We start from the raw sequence: 21,114 nt of genomic DNA, 5'->3' as shown, positions 1-21,114 counted from the left end.
TTCAATTGGATTATTTTCCAAGTTCAATAACAGTTAAAAAATATAAAAAATAAAAAAATTAAATAAAATTAAAAAAAATCAGTTTTTACAGCTCAATAAAATTTCTATAAACACAAACCAGCAGTAGAGGAGATGAATCTGAGCAGAAGTGCCTGCAAATCTGCTCTGTTTTTGTTTAAGATAGGAAAAATCCATAATCAGACTTCCACTTATGAAATCCGTCACTCTGCTGCTGTCAGTTTTTTATTACATCTAATATTTCTTCTGTCAAACTCTCGTCAAATCTGAACAAATGAGAGAAAAGAATAAGTTATTCCCTCATCATTATTTCTCATGCAAACAGAAGACAATTATCTGGTCACATAAGGAAAACTGAAAAAAAAAAGCTTTATTGTATATAAAGCTTTCCCTATTAGTCCAAAACAAACATGATTTTGTGCGGAAAGCATCAGGAACAAGGTGAGCCTTTACTCAAAGCTAACGGATGAGTCTCCTTCAGAAAACCAGATGAAGACTAAATAAGGTCCAAGAGAGAAGACCAAAAGGTAAAGATGGAGACTGAGGGTCACACTGAGTTCGATTCACTCTTTTCTTGAAACTCAATCAAGTCATGTACGTCTGCCTCTGTCCCTCTGACTAATGCTCCTGCTTCTACTGCCCGGTTCAGCACTTGCAGCAAGCTCTACTGCGAGATGAGGGAATTTCATCAGAGTGTCAGCACTGTGTCGGGCTGAGTCATCAGCTGCACACCAACAACCACCGAAACTGCCGGCAGCAAAAGCAACAGAGGCTTCGCAGCCTCAGAGAAACTCTACATCTCCATTTCATCTTTAGAAAGAATCCAGTCGAATGTGTTTAATGAGTACTGGACCGAATCTTCATGGAAGTTCTTCTGGACGCTTCAAACGTTTTATTTAGGTTTAAGTTTAGAGTAAACAGGAAAAAAAAAACTACAGCACAAGATTCAGTTTGAGGGAAAAAAAATTGTCTTTTAAACTTATAAAAAAAAAAGGAGAATGTAAATGTAGGACCTAAAACAGTTTCATTTATAGATGATGCTGCAGGCAAATCAGACTGTTTGGGTCTTTGATTAAAATCTAGGAGAATAAAAAAAAAAAAGATGCATAGCTTTTGGGAAAAAGAAATGTTCAAAGTTGCAAGTAGAAGCAGAAAAACATCTTCTGATGAAAAAAGCTCCTCAGGCTTTTGATGATCATTTAGATTGCTGTAACAATCTGTGTTTGACAAGTTCAAACTCCAACTCGTTTTCTTAATTTTTTTTTCGTCAGTTCCAAAATATTTTCTTCTATGAAAGATATTATTGATAAAACGTGACCTAATTGACCTGAAGCTGATGAAGACATTTTTTTAGGTTGTGCAATAAATGATTGTTGAGTTTCAGAGACTCTTACGCTCCCATTTGGTTTCCTGCTGGCGCACCTACACATGTAAAAAATAACAATTTTTATACCTAATGTTTTGTAAAGTTAGTGAGAGCAAATTTTGTACCTTAAAAGTGCTTTAATAACAGAAGCAGGACTTTATGAAATGTCACCCTGAGTGTTAAAAGGACAGGATCCACCTTAACATACCCACGACAGCATAGCTTCCAGGCACTATGGGGTAAATGGTGCCATCTGTGCTGATACCATCTGGGAACCAAGCTGCCATGCTTTCTCCAACAAGGCGACCAAAGGCTGCTCCTGAAGTCCACGGAAAAGAAAAAGGAAAAAAAAAAAAGAACAAATTCTGTCATGTTTTGGACCGGAACAGAACAACAGTGTGACTCTTTTTGTTTGTTTTGTCCGCTAACAAAATTATGAACATTAGGTGACTTGTTTAAACCTGTGATGCACAGCAAGCTTTCCATTTGTGGTGCATCGCAAAAGTAGGCAGGACAACACTAAATATGCATGGCTTAATCTCAGATTGATTGCTGTTTACAGGATAAACAACCTAAAGCAACATAAAAGTCACATAGGCTCATAATATGAAACACATGTTTATGTTTTTTTTATTTCAGCCATCTTTGGGATATTTTAGGATAATGTTGCTTTAGCTAAAAGCAGTTTTGGTAAAAACAACATTAAATGTTCCCCAAAATCCTTTACTATGTTTCCCTCTTTCTTGCATATGTGACAGGATTAATTGGCTCAGGTGCAGTGGGGAGGATGATTACTAGCAGTGGCCTCATGGGGCGCTATAAAAAGCAAAGAAACCTTCACTTGGCCATGGGCAGCATTTGGCCATTGGAACCGCCCACTTCCTGTTTGCACACCTCCCTTAAGTCTTCTGGTCCTCAGCATCAGCATCTGCAGACCGCGTTCTGCACACCGTTTGGCCTTTTTGAGTGGAATCGCATGCCTTTCGGCCTCTGCAACGCCCCCCGTACATTTCAGAGGCTGATGCAGCGAATGTTTGGTGAGCAACAAGGTCAGTCCTTGCTTTTATACCTTGATGACATCGTGGTCTTTTCCTCTACAGTCGAACAGCTTCTGGAGCGCTTAGAGCTTGTGCTTGAGAGACTGCAGCAGGAGGGGCTTAAGGTTAAGCTCACCAAATGTGCCTTTTTTCAGTGTCAGGTGAATTACCTGGGGCATGTGATTTCAGACCAGGGAGTCTCTACAGACCCGGGCAAGGTGGCAGCAGTGGCTAACTGGCCACCCCCTACCACAGTGTTCCAGCTACGGCGTTTATTGGCTTTGCCAGCTATTATAGACGTTTTGTAGTGGGATTTGCCAAGTTAGCTGCACCCCTGCACCGGTTGGTTGCAGAGCTGGAGGGTGCCAGGGTCCGTAAGAGGTCAGCCCGTGGTGAAGGTGACCGCTGGACGGAGGAGTGTCAGCGCAGCTTTGAGGCTTTAAAAACTAAGCTGACAACAACACCAGTGCTGGCCTATGCAGACTTTTCTCGGCCCTTCGTCCTCGAGGTTGATGCTAGTAACGGAGGCCTCGGAGCTGTTCTTTCACAAGAATAAGAGGGAAGGGTCAGGCCAATAGCCTATGCTAGCCGAGGCTTGCGGCCTACTGAGAGGAACCCATCCAATTACAGCTCCATGAGGTTAGAGTTTCTGGGGGTGAAATGGGCTGTGGCTGAGAAATTCAGGGAGTACCTTCTGGGACAGAAATGCGTGGTTTACACCGACAACAATCCCCTCAGTTATCTGTCCACTGCTAAGCTTGGTGCCATGGAGCAACGGTGGGCAGCTCAGCTGGCAGCGTTTGACCTTGAAATTAGGTACCTTCAGGGAGCAGCAACAGAAACGCGGACGCTTTGTCTAGGCAGCACTTCCAAGACATGCAGGCCTGGAAGGATGGTCTTGCAGGCAGCAGCTTGCCCCAGTCGTTGCAGCAGGTGTAACAGACAGAGAATGTCAGTGTGACCCAAGCCACTACGGTTGCCTTGCCCCATCACAGCCCCTCAGACATGGCTTCACTCCAACGGGCTGATCCCGTTCTGAAGCAATTTCTGCCTTTCTGGGAACGGCAGACTCGTCCAAACCCGGAGGAGCGTAAGCAGTTGTCTCCGCCCACACTGGCATTGCTCCGACAGTGGAGACGGCTGGTTGAGTAGGGTGGGGTTCTGTACAGGCGGATCTTTCGGGATGATGGTGGGGAGTCAGTACTAGATATCCTGCTTCCTGCCTCGCTCAGGGAGGAAGTGTTGACAGCAGTCCATCAACAGCATGGTCACCAGGGGGTAGACAGGACCCTGGACTTGCTGCGCCAACGCTGTTATTGGCCTGGGATGTCATCGGCAGTGGCCGACTGGTGCAGTCAGTGTGAGCGGTGTCAGGTGGCTAAGGTGACTCGTCCGGCAGCCCGCGCCCCCATGGGTCATCTGCTGGCCTCCAGGCCCAATGAGATTTTGGCCATGGACTTTTCAGTGCTGGAGCCTACGGCTAGTGGCATAGAGAATGTTCTGGTAATGACTGACATTTTTAGTAAATACACCATGGCGGTTGCCACTCGGGATCAGCGCGCCGCAACAGTGGCCCAGGTGTTGGTCACAGAATGGTTCTCCAAATTTGGCGTGCCAGCCCGAATACATTCTGACCAAGGGCGGAGCTTTGAGAGCGCCCTAATCCATCAACTCTGTGACCTCTATGCAGTAGAGAAATCTCGCACCACACCTTACCACCCAACAGGTAACGGGCAGTGTGAACGCTTCAACAGAACCCTACACAACCTGCTAAGAACTCTACTAGTGTCCCGGAAGAGAGACTGAAACATGTGCCTACCCCAGCTTGTGTACTCCTCTAACACGACTCCCCATCAGTCAACGGGCGAGTCACCCTACTTTCTGATGTTTGGACAGGAGCTAAAGCTTCCGGTGGACTTCCTGTTAGGAAGAGTGCAGGAGCCAGTGGAGGGCACTGTGCAGGAGTGGGTCCAGGAACACAAAGCTCGGCTAAAACTGGCTATTGAGGGTACCAGAGAGAAGCTGCTTGCAGCTGCTGATCGCAGGAAGAGAGGTCATGATGAAGGGGTAAGGGACCCTCCTTTGAGTGAGGGGCAGTTGGTCTTAGTGCGTGACCTGGGGTTTAGGGGACGACAGAAAATCAGGGATTTGTGGGATCACAGGGTGCACAGAGTATTAAAGGCACCCAGAGAGGGGGGCTCAGTGTACACCATTTCCCCCAGGGATGAACCCTGTAGACCCCGACAAGTCCATCGGTCCTTACTGAAGGCCGTGGTCAGGCGAGGACCACACAAAGAGTTGGCTGGTTGCCCTCCGAGCCAACCCCCACAAAGTTCTTCTTTCTCCCAAGAGGACCCAATAGAGAACGGGGACTGGTTTGTTCTAAGGGAGGACCGCACTAGTGAGGCGGTAGAGGACAACCAACCTGAACTGCATCTTGGACAGGTGGCGCCAGTATCCTCTGAGGCTGATGCCGCGGCAGCTGCTGTACCCTCTGCTTTCGGAGTCACCTTACAAGCTGACCGGGATAGGAGTAGCGTACCAGTGCGACGGACGTCACGGCCCACTGCTGGACAACACTCCAACCCCCACCGGCTTCCTCGGGCCGTAGGGGAGGAGCAAAGCTGCTCCTCAGTAAGCATATCATCTGCTGTTGCTTTTAGACCATGGCTGTAGTTTACTTTGGTGAATCATCGTCGGGTCGACGATGCATTTTGTGGGGGAAGATTGTGGCAGGATTAATTGGCTCAGGTGCAGTGGGGAGGATGATTACTAGCAGTGGCCTCATGGGGCGCTATAAAAAGCAAAGAAACCTTTACTTGCATTTGGCCATTGGAACCGCCCACTTCCTGTTTGCACACCTCCCTTAAGTCTTCTGGTCCTCAGCATACTGAATTTGTTGTGCATGTCTTTTAACGGGTCCATTTTTAATTGGTTTTAACGTTTTGTAATAAAATCATTTTAATTTTTGTACCTCCGTCTCCTGCCTTCTTTTGTGTGCATCTGCCAATAGGAAAATAAATTCCCTCGGGTCCACACATACATTTATGTGGAGTTGATGTAAAGTCTGTAGATCCCTCTCACCCATTGACTTAAAGCAGTGGTTCCCAAACTTTTTCTGCAGGGCCCCCCTTTCTGAAGATTAGAATATTTTCGAGCCCCCCCACACTGACACAAACATACAAATCCTTTGTTTCTAAACTCCACCGCGCCTTATAACATGTGGTTAATGAGAAATCTTTCTCTGAACGGTAGAATTCTGTTATCTAAAGCTGAAGGAATCTCTAGATCTGTCTATGTGTCTCTGTCTTTAGAAATGCCAAAACGCATCTTTAACCTATTAAACAAAACATTATTTGATTTTATTTGGAGGAAAAAATGTCATTACTTAAGGAAAAATGTTTTGTGTAACACCAGAAAACATGGGGGCATGGATTTATTAACTGTCATGGTTTGGGTTTCTTTTGTCTTGGTTTTTGATTTAATTCTTGTTCTGTCATGTTTAGTTCTGTTTCCTGTTTTATTTTGAAAGGTGTTCTGTTTGGTCATGTTCCTGAGTTTTACTTCCTTGTCCCTATCTGTCCTGATCATGTTCACCTGTGTCTTGTTTGCCCTGTCTGTATTTAAGTCTCGTCTCTCCCTTCCTCTTGTGCTGGTCCATTAACGTCTTCATGTCATAGCGTCATTTAGTTCTTGGATGTTTCCATGTTTCACGCCACGCCACGCCACGCCACGCCACAGTAAGTCTAGTTTTGTTTTTGTTATCATGCTCGGCAGTGCCTTTTGTTTGCAATAAACCCTCTTGCCCTGAAACCGTTTGCCTCCTGCCTCTGCGTCTGGGTCCTACCTGTTCTCAAGCCTCCCCGTACGTGACATTAACCATTGAAACTTTAAACAACTCTTTTAAAATAAAGTGGTTAAGTAATTTATTGAAAAGGGAAGACAATATCTGGAATTCATTTTCCAAATATATATTTGACACAATGGGAGGCATTCAATTCTTGCTAAAATGTAATTACAAAATAGAAAAATTACCCACAAAACTTTCAAACTTTTAAAAAGAAGCCCTGCTGGCCTGGAAACTCCTTTATAAACATAATTTTTCTCCAACAAGTTGTTGTATTTGGAATAACAGTAATGTACAATACAAGAATAAATCACTTTTTTCCTAGATGGTAAGATAATGAAATTGTTTTAATCAGACAACTTTTCAATTCTCATGGACATCTTCTGACGTATGAAGAATTTCTTTTAAGATTCGGTATTCCTGTTCCACCCAGAGAATATGCAATAGTGTTAGATGCCGTTCCAACCAGTCTACTTCAACTGTTTAAAGGGATTTATAACACAAGTCAATTAAGAACCCAGACAATTTTTTTGGACAATCTGGATATTTGTGTTAATTCAGTTTCCAATAAACAAATAAATCCTTTACATACCACAACCTTACCTACTGGGAGGTTTTATTGGGACAAATTTGTGGACATAAAATGGACCTATGCTTGGACTATTAGCAATAAATACTGTCTAAATAACAAAATAAAAGAGGTGTCCTTCAAAATATTGAATTGGATATATCCTACCAAAAAAGATTTGAGTAGATTTGTTGTGGACATGGACCTGTTTTGTTCATTCTGTGGAACTCAGGAGGAAACTATTTATCATCTGTTTGTGGACTGCAGACATACTAATATGTTTTGGATTGAAGTGGGAAACTATATTGGAAATATAACTACACAAACTGTTACATTTTTAGATAAAGACATTATTCTGGGTTACCTTAATGCCAAAGTACACAAAGATTGTATCTTCATTACACAATTGTTTTTATTATTGGCAAAATTCCATATCCGTAAAGCCAAATGGTCAAACTCCAAACCTAATTTCCAGCAGTTTTTGAGTGAAATCAATCAGTAATGTACCATTATCAAACGTCTGCAAAACCAAAAAGCAATTCCAACTAAATTAATTTTTGAAAGATTTAAAATTTATTAAACCCCAAAGATTTTTGGAGTAATAATTATTTTTGTCTTATGTTGTATATGTATGTGTATATATTTATATACTTTTTGTTTTATTTCTTATATTTTTCTGCAATATGTACACATTTCAATTCCCCATGAGACATTCACATTGTTATTGTATTATGTCGTTTGTCAATAAAGTATGGAAAAAAAACTCCACCGCGCCCCCCCTGCCCCCCAGTTTGGGAAACACTGACTTAAAGGAACTGCAGTGAGTGAGTGTGGCATCACTAAAAGAAAATTGTTTACTTCTGGCTCCAACCAGATTAAGTCAATTTAGTCGCCACTTTTTTGCTATATGGACACCTCCATGTTGGTACCAGATGTCGTTGGTAAGCAGTGATTCGTTCGAATTGGTCTGACACACCGTTTCTATGGCAACTACTCTGGCAGGCTAGTTTGTTGTTTAATAGTGTAAATTAGTTTTGTATCAAAGATTTCTGCTGTGTTTTGACCGGAAATTATTTTCATAAACACAAACATGTTATTGCCTTTAAATTGGTCTCTGTTTGGACTTTTGTCTAATCATGCACACTAACAGGCCTTTGCCTGAAAAGCAAAGCATGAACTTTGTCTCATTAGAGAATTGCTGTTTTGCCTCCTCACCCCCCTGCTGACACTGAGTGGGTGTCTTTTCTTCTTCAAATAACACATTTCAATCTGGCCGCTCCCAGGAGAAGACGCAGACTCTCTCCTTTAATACTCTCATCATTTGCTTTTTACCTATGACAAAGGTAGGCAGGAACGCTCCACAGGGCACTGGCATGGTGGTGGCCAGGGCTGACATCCAGAACTGTAAGGGAGAAACAGGAAAGGCAGAAGATAATAAACCAAAGAACAGCCTGGCATTTCAATAAACCTCCAAGAACCATCCTGCGTGCCCCCAGATGATAGCTGAATGAAATCCTCCGGCAGCAGTGAGGGGGCGGTCATGCAAAGCTCACCGCTGGGGTTAGATTGAACTGTCACATTGGCTATTTATTCCACAAAGAGCCTGAAATAAAGCCCAGGTAATAAGTGAGCGCCGCTGATTGGCCAACACTGTCAGACGAGGTGACAGGAAGTTTAATTAGGTAACAAAGAGAAAATACCAGGTCTGACAATTTCTGTAAGTCACAGTCAATGAGTACACACTAATGCGTGTTTGTGTGAGTGTGTTCATCAAAAACAACAAGTGGGAGCTTTGGAAAAGCTGTCAAGGTTTAAAAAAAACTGCATTGACGTTTGAAATGAAACAATCGTCTGGAAAGTTGACCAATTGCTTCTTGGCTCATATATAAAATACAAATGAAATAATTATTTTTAATTTATCATAATCATCATCAACACAGAGAAAAAGTACAAAAAAACAATAAAAAACTATGAAGGTTCATAACAAACTTGAGAACACACGTCCTACAATGACACCTATTGTTTCTTTCACACAATCGGCTTTTTATTCTTATGTAAATAACAGATTCTAAGCTTTTTTTCTTTTTGCTTCAGAATTTTTGCTTCAGAATGTAATACTCAAAAGTTACTTCACCTCAACCTTAGAAACTAAACTTCTATGATGGACAGGAAGGCCTTGGTTTACATTACCTCTCTGTTTTCACTCACTTTTTGGAAGGTAAACAGAAATAACAGCTAAAATTTGTCTGAATATTTTGTTTTATAACAGAAGCTTCTAACACATTTGCACCTTTGGAAGAAGGTGGAGCTTCAGCAGCTTCCTCTGCTCCACCTGCTCGAGCAGTAAAGTAAAGGTGGAGGAGGCACAGGTGACCACAGGTGACTATAAACTTGTTTACCGTATTTTCCCTCCATTAAACTTGTTGAACTATCCAATCAGAACAAAGACTGCACTCTGACCTTCATCTCCATTCTCTCAATATATTAGCCAATCTGAACAAAGAACCATACCTATGGCAGGGAGATTTCAGGCATAAACAGAAATGATTACATGAAGCTCTTTCAACCACATAAAGCTACTTTTATTTTTTTTAAATACCATATTAGACACATGAATTTTCATGATGGCTTTAATTATAAATTTCACTGTTGCTTCAGGCCTTTACTATTCTAGACGAACAAGGTAATTAGCTCACAGGCCCAAATCCGATTTGGAAAATGAATATGAATATTGATGATGCTGAACAGAAATAATACCTAAGTACAGGTGAGTATCTGGACGCCTGCGGCCCAAACTAAGAGAAAATAATGAAAAACAGTTTAAAAATGCCGTTAATCTGTGTAAGAGTAAAACACTTTCACTAAACGTGGAAACTGTATTTAAAAAACAAAAATCACCTGAGATTAGTGACATAAAAAAAATACAATAGCAATTTGAGCCTAACTAAAACACAATAATAAAACAACCAAACGAGAGTCAAAGTTGCAGAAAAAGTTAACTTCTCAGTTTTTTGTTGACTTAAACTCATTTAAGAAAACTGCTAGAAATGAATAAATTTAAAATAAAAACAAATAAAAAATGTTGAATCTGCTTACTAAAGGTCTTCATTCAACAACAATGAAAACTGGAAACTTAATATTATTATTACACTCAATTCTTTAGGCCAGTCAGTCAGCATAACTGCCTGTCACAGAAGTTCAGGATTTAGCTTTCAGATCTGCAGCAACAAGAAGCCAAAGGTCAAAGGATTTAGCAGAAATAGCTGTGAAATAGTCACCTGCTCACAGAGGGACATGGGTGGTCACTTCACAGCCCATCACCACCCATTAATGGGTTGTTCACAGAACTAAAACACTCCACACTGTTAGCAGTTACTGTGCAGGAATTTTAAAGCTGAACCAGATAGACAGATCATTTAATCCTCTGGCAAGAAGAAGCTTCACTAAATTATATTTTATTGGTCTAAAAAGATTGTTTTTCATTGAAACACAAATCAAATTTGCAGCTATACTTTAAATTCACATAACTGAACTCTGAAAAGTCAAAACCTTTTTCAAACAAAGAAAACCCAAATTTCATTATTTCAACTTAAGTTATGAGTTACTCAGACCATCTTCGCAGCTAACTGGACTTCTTTTTTTCATTTTTGTGGTTTTTGCTATTTATGTGAAAATTAATGTGACCATTGAGATGATCACGAAACGTGTAACTTGTGTTTTTTGCGCATCTCTCCATTGTGTGTCTGAGACAATCCGCCAATGACTTCTACATAACTTCAATATTCATGTCCTCCTGTTAGCATTTGCAGCTCCACCACTAAAGCTTCAGTTATGAACTAAATATGGAACTATCACCTGACGGTTTGAATCAAAACACTGGTATATCATCAGCTTCGAGCAGCAGTGTAATGGAGCAGCTGCTGTGTTGGAGTGCATCGAGTTCAACAGGTGCATCCGAGGCAGAGAGACGTGAAGGACCAGTACCAAGGGTATAGGTAATGACGCACTAGCCAAGACATTTATACTCTGATTTGTCAGCCAGCTGGGAGCCCTCGGCTTATGTGTGTCACTTTCAGAGGACGGTGTATTGCCCCGGGGGCCTTTAGGATCCTCAGGGGTCATAGTTTTATTCCCACATCAATTACAGAGCCTCCAACTTCCAGTCAGTCTGTGGCAGACACAGAGAGACAACTGAATGTGATCAGGGTCACGTGGCTGTCATCTCACACACAAACACACAAACACACACACACACACACACACACCTGCGTATGATAACACATCACTAAAAATAGCATTTAACTAATAAGCATGCAAATTAGCTTCCAGGTTTGTGTGTCTTTGTAATTAATTTCTGTGTGCGCAGATTTGGAAATTAGGTGATTAAAAAAAGAGGAAGAATTGTGACATAAAATGAAATAAAACCTTCAAAATCCTATTTAAGAACTTTTCATACAACACAGATAGAGACACAAGTACTTTTTTAAAACCCTTTCAGCTAAATCTCCCTCAAACACCCTCATTGCTTCCTTTTGATTTGCTCCCAAATCTACAACCCGACATCACACTCCGACACCCTGACTAGATGTCATTGGGTTTTTCACACTGGAAGGCAACTTTTTTCCCCAGAATTTCTCCGAATCAACCCAGTCAGTTTTAGATTTTCCACTGCATGCAGCTGCACAATCAATGTCATTTTCTTTAGCAGCTAGGCTGCAAAACCTCTGAGTTTCAACCATCAAGTAAAACCATTGGATTAAAGACTTTCTTTCTGACAGACCCCTAACAATGGTACATGGCATTTACAAGAACCAAAGTTCCACAAATTAACTGAATGGTCTATATATAGAACACAACCTCCCTGTGCATCAGCAGGTACCCGGGCTTAAGAGTGTTCTCACAGCGGACCAGTTGGACAGTCCATGAGTCTATTTGGCCCCAAAATATGGCTCTTGTGATCGCTCTGCTGCTGGCATCTGGCCCAGCTGCAGGGGTAAACCGGCCTCTGGACCCCCAGACAGGACAGTGGGGCGGAGAGCACAAGCTTTACAGGACTGTGGAGCCAACAGATGCAGTAAACACACCTCCCCTCATGTATTCGTGTAAGTGTTGCTGTGTCTGGACATTGACGGTAAAAAGAGTTTATGAGCAGCAGTGCTGTTGGCACGACCCGAATGATGTGCGAATGATGTGCGATGAACCAAGTGTTTGAGTAAGTCATTTGACAGAAAATTTAACAAAGCTCGTTTGTTCCCAGGTGACTTAAGAAGTATATACTGTTTATTTAAAATGACTTTCCACCTGGGTTAAAAGAGGGCTTTCCAATGAAAAACAGCAGGAAACAATATCAAAGACCACTATCCCTATAATTCCAAGCCTGCTTTCTTTCTGAAATTCTGATTGCAATAAACAGTAAGTTTTTAATCAAAAACAACTTCATTAATAGACATCCATACCCCTACTCCTTATTAAGATCTTATAAAAAGAAATGTATTTTTTTAAAACATTCATGTACATTTAAGGTTATGCATGTCCCAGCCAAATGTCACAGATGGTTTGAAATAAAATTACTAAATTAAGATTAAAATAAAAGTTCAAATATATAATTGCAGAGACAACAATTGACGGCAGTCCTCACTAAATGTGAATAAAATCGTAGGGCGTTGAAAAGTGTTAGGCAGAAGACACAATTTGTGTCTTCAGAAGACACAATAATTTGTGTCTTCAGAAGACACAATAATTTGTGTCTTCTGAAGACACAATAATTTGTGTCTTCTGAAGACACAATAATTTGTGTCTTCTGAAGACACAATAATTTGTGTCTTCTGAAGACACAATAATTTGTGTCTTCTGACATGCTTTTGACATGCAGTAAAAGGCATTTAGAGTCAAAAGGCTGAGTGTGTCATCTTCTTTTGTGGCTAAAGAAACAATAGCAGTGACTCAACTCAAAACCTTTTCAGCAAAGGAAGATCGTTTGTTTTTCTGCACATTTTCCAGAACACTTAATATGTACATTTTTCTTTCAGTTGTGACTGGTTTTTTTATGCGCTTCCGTGGTTTTATTGTAAAATGTTTAAAGCGGGATGCAAATGCAGCCGATTACAATTTTTTTGACTTCATAAAATCTGTTTTTTTCTTTAATTTGAAGAATTTAGCAGCATATTTCAAAAGTGCATAGCTCGGTCTAAAATCACTTGTTTTAATGCTTATTTACATACTTTACAACATACTTTTTTAATTCATTAATGCTCAAGATGTTAAATTTAAAAAAATTGAGATTCATGGGTCGAGGATCAAAAGTTCAATTTTCTACAACATTTCTACAACAGACAGAATCCACAAATAATGAGTCAATAACACCAAAGTGTGAAGTGTTTCCACCAAGTCACACAAAGTGGTGATACTATAGAAATTGGATTTTCTGTATTATTTTTCTGCAGGCAGCACAGACCTTAGCTTTTTCATTACAGCTACAAAAATCCTGCACTGAAAATACTGCAGTGATTAATCTATAAACCACACTATATTGCAGATATCAAGGTGAAATAATCACAGCACAGCGGAAACATTAACTGTAGATGTGCAATTCACTTCATTTCCCCTCACATAATAGTGCTGGGATTTCAACACATTATTGTCTTAACAGTTAAATTATATTTAAAAACACAGAAGCTAAGACATGGTAAGAACCAGTGGAGTAACAGGCAGATGGTTATATAAAGAGAGAAAAATGTTGTCGTTTTTCTATTGGATCCTTGTTCTTACCTTCATGACGATGAACAGGACCAAGGTGACGAAGACGTTCACCTGCGGGTGTATCCAGGCTTGGGAGTGTCCGATGTAGTCAAACTCCTCTGCTATGCCTTGTTTGGCCCATGTTCGGTTGTCCAGCAGAGTCACCAGAGACTCCTTTTGCGTTAGCTACAAACCAAAGTACAGCGAGATGATCACATGAAAACTGTAGTAGTTGTGCTTCACTTGAGCTTAAACATAATCTTTTGCATATAAACGTCTCCCTCGGTCTTTATCACATGTTGGAGGTTTGTGCATGATACGGGGTCTTCATAGTTACTCGTGTTAACCAGGGTATCGTTTTTTTAGTTTTTATGCCTTTTTAAGCAATTTAAACTCCATTTGACAACCGTAATATTTTATGGATTCTATGTGTTGTGTGTGTGTGCTGTTTGTATGAGTGCAAATATGTCCATTTATGATTAGAAGTACTTATTTCTAGTAAGAATTATCACTTTTTATTTAATTTCTAATACATTCATGAATTATAATCCCAAATAGATGTGATATATTCAAGCAAATTAATTTTTCCTTTTTATTTTCCGGTTTTAAAATAACTTGAAAGAAATCATTCATTCAATCGGTGCTACTCTGACAGATGTAAAGTATCCAAAACAAGTATGTCTAAGTAATTTTTCTGTGAAAAATCCTTTTTCAATTTCTAATTACAGTAACTGCTGCAGCCTACACACAACTACTTACCACCATTGACTATAAGAGAGAACTGGACTGAGTGACCCCCCCCCCCCCGGTATTCCAAAGAAAAAGTACTCGCTGGCTCCAAAGAGCTTAAATCCCATTGATTTCTATTGAGAAAAAAAAACAGGTATTAGTCATTCTCAGAATAACATTCTTGCTTTCCTCTGCTCTGCTTTTTAACATGTTCGTGATAATTCAATTTTCTTCATTATATTTTTTTCTGTAGTTCATGTGATTCAATTTACAAACTGACCAATCAGAAAAAAAGTAGCTGGAGCCTGCTGGCCCCCACGTCCAACATTTAAAACACAAAAAAATGTGACCCGCTTTTAACTGGAAGGGGTGTGGCCTTCCAACAAGCTCACTGTGATTGGTGATAGACGGTTGCCATAGAAACTTTGACTCAGGCAGACTCGGACCGATCACTGCTTACTGATGATGTCTGGTTCCAACATAGGAGCATCTGTGTGGTGAGAAGAATGGTGACCAAATTGACCTTATTTGGTTGGAGCCAGAAGTAAACTACGGTATTTTCTAAAGGTGACATTACATTAGTCCAGTTCTCTGATACAGTCAGGCAGCAAGTTCTGAGGGAAAACTGCGTCTCACTTCAGGACTGATGCTGATGATGATGTGATGATGATGTGATGAGTGTGGAAGAGGCATTGAAAAGAGAAAGAATTGGTCCGGTGTGGGCAGAGCCTTAAAAGCCTGAATCATCCTCTTATTAGGAGCCAAAGCTGAACAGCAATCTGCATGTATGAGTGATGATGGTGGAGGCGTTTGTGATGGACAGACTGTTGAAGCTCTCATTTCATAATGAAACATGTTTATAATTACACAAATACAGTATATGAGTCAGAGGAGAGGAGCTGATCCCTCATAGCAGGCTGCAGGGTTGACATGTGGAACAGAAGACTCAATAAATAAATAAAAAACTAATAATAGCCGAATTAATTCATCTCCAAAATCGACCTTAAATTGCACAATCTGGGATTACACTGATAATCCCTCAATGTAATATGTTGGTTTGTAATATACAACTTAAATTGGTTACATTTCAAGTTTATTATAAGGAACTTCTCTTGCTCTCTTGTAGAAGGTTTTTATTTGAATATCTGACCACGTGTAAGCAGAAATGTCAGGCCTTGCATTCGTGTATCCCTGCAGAGCCTCATACTACACTGCATATGCTTTTCCTAAACCTGACTGGAAACATGAAACAACCCTGATTTTAAAAACAAATACAAGTCATGAAAAGAAGGATTTGGATCAGAGAGAACTAACAACCTGTTTTCATGATTAGAGGTGTAAAGTTTTTGTTAGGAAGTAATTTTGGAATTCCAACATTTTAGTTGAAATTTTGGAAAAAATCTCTTATCAAAGAAATGCTTTCCTACGTGCGAGTCTCACTTTCTGTCCCAAACACTTTTGTGTTGAGCAGCAACTCTGCCGATGTCTTGCTGCTGGTCTGTGCTGTGCAGCTGGACACAATCAAATATTTATATCAGAGCGTTCACTGCCACGGGCAGCCTGTCTTATGCATGCTGCACACCTGCTGTGTGTATTTTTAAAGAGAAGCCGCTGAGATTTCTTGTGGCAATCCTATGAGCTTTTTGAGCTAAGAGGAGAGAAACTAAGACGCCGGTTGGCAACTGGACAGAAAATAAGAACATTTTACTAAAACAAAGAAGAAGAATGTGTGTTCAGAGGTCAAAGCACAGGGAAAATGTGAAAAGTACCACAGACAGAGCCTGCCTTCATTTAGGAGAACATCTGTGCAGGTATTCGAGCTGATTTGGTAAAGAACATGAAAAAGTCCGTCAGCCGTTCCTCCACCATCTCCACCATATTTACAGAATCCTCTTTTCTGAAAGCTCTCAAGGGATTTTCACTGTACTTCCTGCCACCTCTTTGGACATTTTTTATCCAGCATTGATTATTTTTCATGTTGTACCTGTCCAGCCATAAACTGTCCAAAGCCAGGAGGAAACGTTAGAGTTGAGATGATTACAGTGACCAGAACTGGATATAGCAGACGCCTGAAAGCAAGGAGAAACAAACATGAAGAAGAGAAATACAGACAAAAAGGGGATTTTTTTCCATTTGTGAGGTTCAGTCATTAACTTCTTTTACTGTGATGTGGGGGGAAAGCACAATTGAACACGCAGTCCTAAATAGGAAATGTGCATTGCTGTCAAATTACAATAAAATACTTGTCTTCATGGCAAAACAGTTCCGATGCAAAACACACAAACTGACAAACAGAACGGTAGAGCAGAGCTGAAGCTGCGTTGGTCAATGAATCCATTTTCTACCTGTGCATGCACAGCTGAATGAGGATGAATACCATTGGCACAGCTGGGGGGCACATTTGAACAGAATGACCCTTTAAAAAACACACCGACACCACCTTCCTCCTGGTTTACCTACTTCTTCATGAGGAAACGATTGATGGTCTTCTGTGTGCGGATGAACTGTACAATCAGCCGGTTCAGGTAAACAAACAAAGCCCCCCCGAAACCACTGGCAATCCTGTGAAGAAACAGAAAAGACTTAAAACAAGACTTTACATACATTTGAAATAAACTGGGTGCAATAAATATGATAATCTCCACTCATTTCAGTGCTAAACTCCCTCTAAAGGCTTTCTCCATACATTTAGCCAGTAAAAAAATTATGTAAATGTAATGATGCTCTAATGTACTGGATGTCAGAGATACCAGCAATATGATATATTAAGTCATAAAATGTTCACAGCAAGGAGCAGATGAGTGAAAGACAAGAGAGATGGAACTGAGAAGACATTTATAATAAAAGAGCAAAATAATAAAATGGAAAAGAGGAATAATATGAAAAATGGGAAAACCTAAGCAAAGAGTTGAGGAAAGACTGGGAGAGCAGAAAACTCTCAGGTCTATACAGGACAATAAAAAATATTATTTGAAATGCTCAAAGGAAGTCGTCTTCAATGACAGTGAAGAGAGAAATAGAGAAGTTTTACAGAAAAACGACGAGACAACCTAATGCTTTTAATATGAACTTCCTGCATTATTCATTTCATCAAATACCTCTGAATAAATAATGAGCAGGAGGAGGGCGGAGTCTTTGCCCCCTGCTGCAGCGTGAAGAAAACACTTGGTGTCGGCTTTACTGCATTTAATGAAAATGTTCCTTCAGATAGAAATATTTAAATTACATCTAAAAAACGGGATTTCGTTTTTTTTTTTTTTTTTTATGAGGTGGACTTTGTAACCAGGAAAACGGCACATGTCAGACGACATGCATTCATGTCAGAAGCATTTCTGAAGCTGAAACATCACAAAAATAGACTGAAATTGAAAAAAAGGACACATTACTGATATCAAGTCTTTTATGCTCAACAAGGAGAAGAATACGACTGCTGCATGTCAGCGAGCTGAAGCCTCCATCAAAGACACAAATACTCCAAAACTTTAAAGTATGTAAAAATCCTGCTAAAATCCAGAACTTTTTCTTTTGCTGGTTTAAATAGGGTTATTTTCAGAGTTGATAAAGAATATTTTTGATAAAGAAATAAAGTAATCTTAAATATATAACTTTTTGTGATTGTTACATAATCTTTTATACATAAAAGGCAAACACTTTTTGATCAAATCTGATCATACAAATGAGTATACTAGAAAATATAACCTAAATAGGGAAAAATAACCTAAACTTATTTTGTACTAATTGCATCTGTGCTTTGCTGCTTTAAATAATGCAGTGTTTGATTCTCAGGTTTAAGCTTGAAGCCTTAAAAGGAAGAAGAGCAAACGAGCTGGAAGGTGTGGATCGGTGAGAAACTGTGCGATGTGATCCACCGTGGCCTCATCTGTGAATCATTACTGTCCAGCATGAGATTGCATTTGTGCATGCGCTCCGCCTTAAGGCGCAATAAGCAGTAAGTGGGACATTGTGAAATTACGCCATGACATCCTGTCAGCAGCAGCAGCAGCAGCACAAGCTGACTGAGACACCAACAAAGCTCTGATGCTCGACAGCTTTTGGCAAAGAAAATGGAAGCTGATCTGCAGCAGCCCCCGATGAGACCCATGAGCACCCACCGAGAAAAGTTTAAAAGGAGTCAGAAAACAGCGGAGCCTGAAGACAGGCCTAAGCTGCTTTCATCTGAATGAGAAAGATTGAAGGAAAAAAAGGACGAGAAGTTCATAAAATGCTTGAAAGCTGTGGATTTAACATGTTTGACAACTTTTGGGTCTTAGAAATCTCTGGTGGTAACATTAAAATTGAACCCATGAACGGTTAGATGTTTCTCCAAGTTAGAGGAGAACTTACCCAATGACGGCGAAAGCAGGAAGCTCCCGGAGGTCAAAGGGAAAGTCTAAGCGGAAGTGAGTTTTATACAGCGCTGTGATGGTCTCTGCAGAAACAGAACAAGAAGACACAACTTTAATTCCCAAAAAAAATTCTCATTTCTTTTTTCCTGAAAGGTTCTAGAAAGTGACAGATGGGATCTGAAGCTAAAGTTGTGGCTCTTTGAGAAAAAAAAAAAACAACATGTTTTTTCCCCAACATGAAAATACAGATTTAAAGTTTAAAAAAACTGAACTGCAGAGACTGTCTGAAGAGATCTGAGGTCATCAGTGGTGGAACACCAATGGTGCCATGTTAAGGTGGGTCATCACAATGTTATGGCTCACTTGGATGAAGAACAAAAGCACACAGAGCTGGGAACATGTATCCTTCACCTTCATCATTGTTCCAAACAGGCAGCAGTCTAAAGAAGAACGCGCTGCACGTGGCTGCAAAAAACCCTCTCCAGTAGTTCCTCACAGCAAAGAATGTGGAGGTTACTTCAATGCTGAACAGAACACCTAAAACACAAATTAATAAATAGGCGTAAATAAATCAGTTACCAGCATTTTCCCTGTCAGCTGAGGGTGAAAGTTGCTTTCAAACAGCTTTTTTAAAGTCAGAGTGAGCAGGAAATGATCTGATCAAACACAGTGGAAGTAAATGTAGAGACATTTGTCCCAGAATACAAGACGATTTATTGTAGATTACAAAGGGGGGAGAGATGTTAGCTTCACTAACTTGTCCAATATAAACCTTTGATGAAAAGCTTCATTAGTTCCATGGCCAGATGTTGTAAATCATGAAGCTACATTGTATGAATTTCACAGAAAGTAACAGATTTGATTTGAGTTTCTTTTTGTGGAGACTTGCCTCCGATCGGAGAGGCAAAACAGCAGCTCACTCCCACAGCGCAGGCAGCTGCCAGCATCTCCATGTTCCTGGACTCGTTCTGAAACCCAAACATGTGATCAACGGCCTAAACCCAAAACGAGGCGGTGCAATTCTCCATCGAATTCAATCGCATTTGTATTCCATAAACATGGGACATGTTGAGGTATTAGCACGTAACAAGGATCCAGCGCAGACGCAGCCTTTTAATTCATGCCGGTTTATTACGACCCGTTTACTGATGTCTGGTTTACGCAGTAGACTGAACCATTCTGATCCAGTCGATGAGCTTCCTCCTGAGTTCTATGTCAGTCACTAAAAAACCTGACAAACATTCAAAACCCGTCAAAAAAAAAAGAAAGAAAGAAAAACACAAAAGACAAAATAATCTCCATGCAAAACTGAAAAAAACTGATCATTTAAAAATGTGTTTGTGTAGCCTTAATGATAAATGCTAAACATTCCTTGATGTTATGGAAGCGATTATGTAGCTTAAATAAAAAGCAAAGTCAAAACCAGAAATGCTTTTTCATTTTGAAAATGAAAAAGCATTTTTTACTAAAAAATAAAATGAAAAAGCAATCCACCAAAATGCTTTTTCATTTCCTTCCTCAACACAGCTTATTCTGTCACTTAATTAAAATTAAAATGAAAATGGTATTTGACATTTCATTTTCAAAAAGGTCCATGGTAAATGTGTAGCATAATTCATTTAGAAATGTCTAATTTGACAATTAAAATGGATTAACAGAAATGCTTTTTCATTTTCAAAATGTAGCTGCATTTTTTGACTCAAAATTAAAAAGAAAAAGCAATATTTCAAAATGATTTTTCATTTTATACTTAAAACCGCTTATTCTGTGTCATAATTAAAATGAAAATGCAAAGAGGGGATTGCATTTGCATTTTAACATCCACCCTGCGCACCTTGTCGCAATATTCATTTCGAAAAAGCATTAGCAGAGGGGAGGCGGGGCGATGACGTCACTGCTTTCTCTGCGTGTCCGACCGCTGAGCGACACACACGCACCAGGAGCATGTGTTAGTGGCAGAGAAGACGGCTTTGAGTTGGTTGTGAACTTCTGATGAGTTTCCACAGCTTCTCAGCACTACATAGCTGCATGTCCGCCTTCTGCGGTCCTCCTCCTGACGCACCGCGGACAAGCTTTGTTCTTCGGACCGCCAGCTGCCTTCACATAGCGGAGCGCGAAGCTCCGATGATCGAAGGCGGAAATGCTGCTGCGATCTGAGAAACCATCATATGAATTTGTGTTTCCAGGAGTGTCCAGAACAAAATAAAGACTGATGTAATTCCCACACACTGTAGAAAAATACAGATATTGACATTGTATACCAATTCTGGCCTCCTCATTCGGAGTATAACATGTTTATTAACCTCCATATTAGGTAAATACAGGGTATTTTTTTGCAATAATTTTTCTTCAAACCTGCTGTGATGTTAGTGAACATCATTACTGCCATATTCCAGTGAAAGTTTTGCGTCACCTTTGATAAAGGAGTATTTTGGATGGTTCACATGTTCTATTCTGACTATAAA

At 40.2% G+C, this 21,114-nt stretch overlaps 1 protein-coding gene across 3 annotated transcripts in view; it reads right to left on the bottom strand.

Annotated features, from left to right (window-relative positions):
* Positions 1 to 21,114, bottom strand: part of LOC101162182 (chloride channel protein 2) — a 97,265-nt gene that overhangs the window by 37,752 nt on the left and 38,399 nt on the right. For all 3 annotated transcript variants that reach the window (XM_023961537.1, XM_023961538.1, XM_023961539.1), the window contains exons 7-14: positions 19,539 to 19,617; positions 19,061 to 19,186; positions 18,648 to 18,732; positions 16,764 to 16,865; positions 16,288 to 16,372; positions 13,605 to 13,760; positions 8,169 to 8,238; positions 1,593 to 1,703 (exon numbers count right to left, since the gene is read on the bottom strand). In XM_023961537.1, the coding sequence (XP_023817305.1) occupies positions 1,593 to 1,703; positions 8,169 to 8,238; positions 13,605 to 13,760; positions 16,288 to 16,372; positions 16,764 to 16,865; positions 18,648 to 18,732; positions 19,061 to 19,186; positions 19,539 to 19,617 (814 nt within the window). The remainder of the gene's footprint in view (positions 1 to 1,592; positions 1,704 to 8,168; positions 8,239 to 13,604; positions 13,761 to 16,287; positions 16,373 to 16,763; positions 16,866 to 18,647; positions 18,733 to 19,060; positions 19,187 to 19,538; positions 19,618 to 21,114) is intronic.

This window comes from Oryzias latipes, chromosome 13, assembly GCF_002234675.1.
Source record: "Oryzias latipes chromosome 13, ASM223467v1".
Taxonomy (NCBI): Eukaryota; Metazoa; Chordata; class Actinopteri; order Beloniformes; family Adrianichthyidae; genus Oryzias; species Oryzias latipes.
This window is presented reverse-complemented; position numbering and strand designations above follow the sequence as displayed.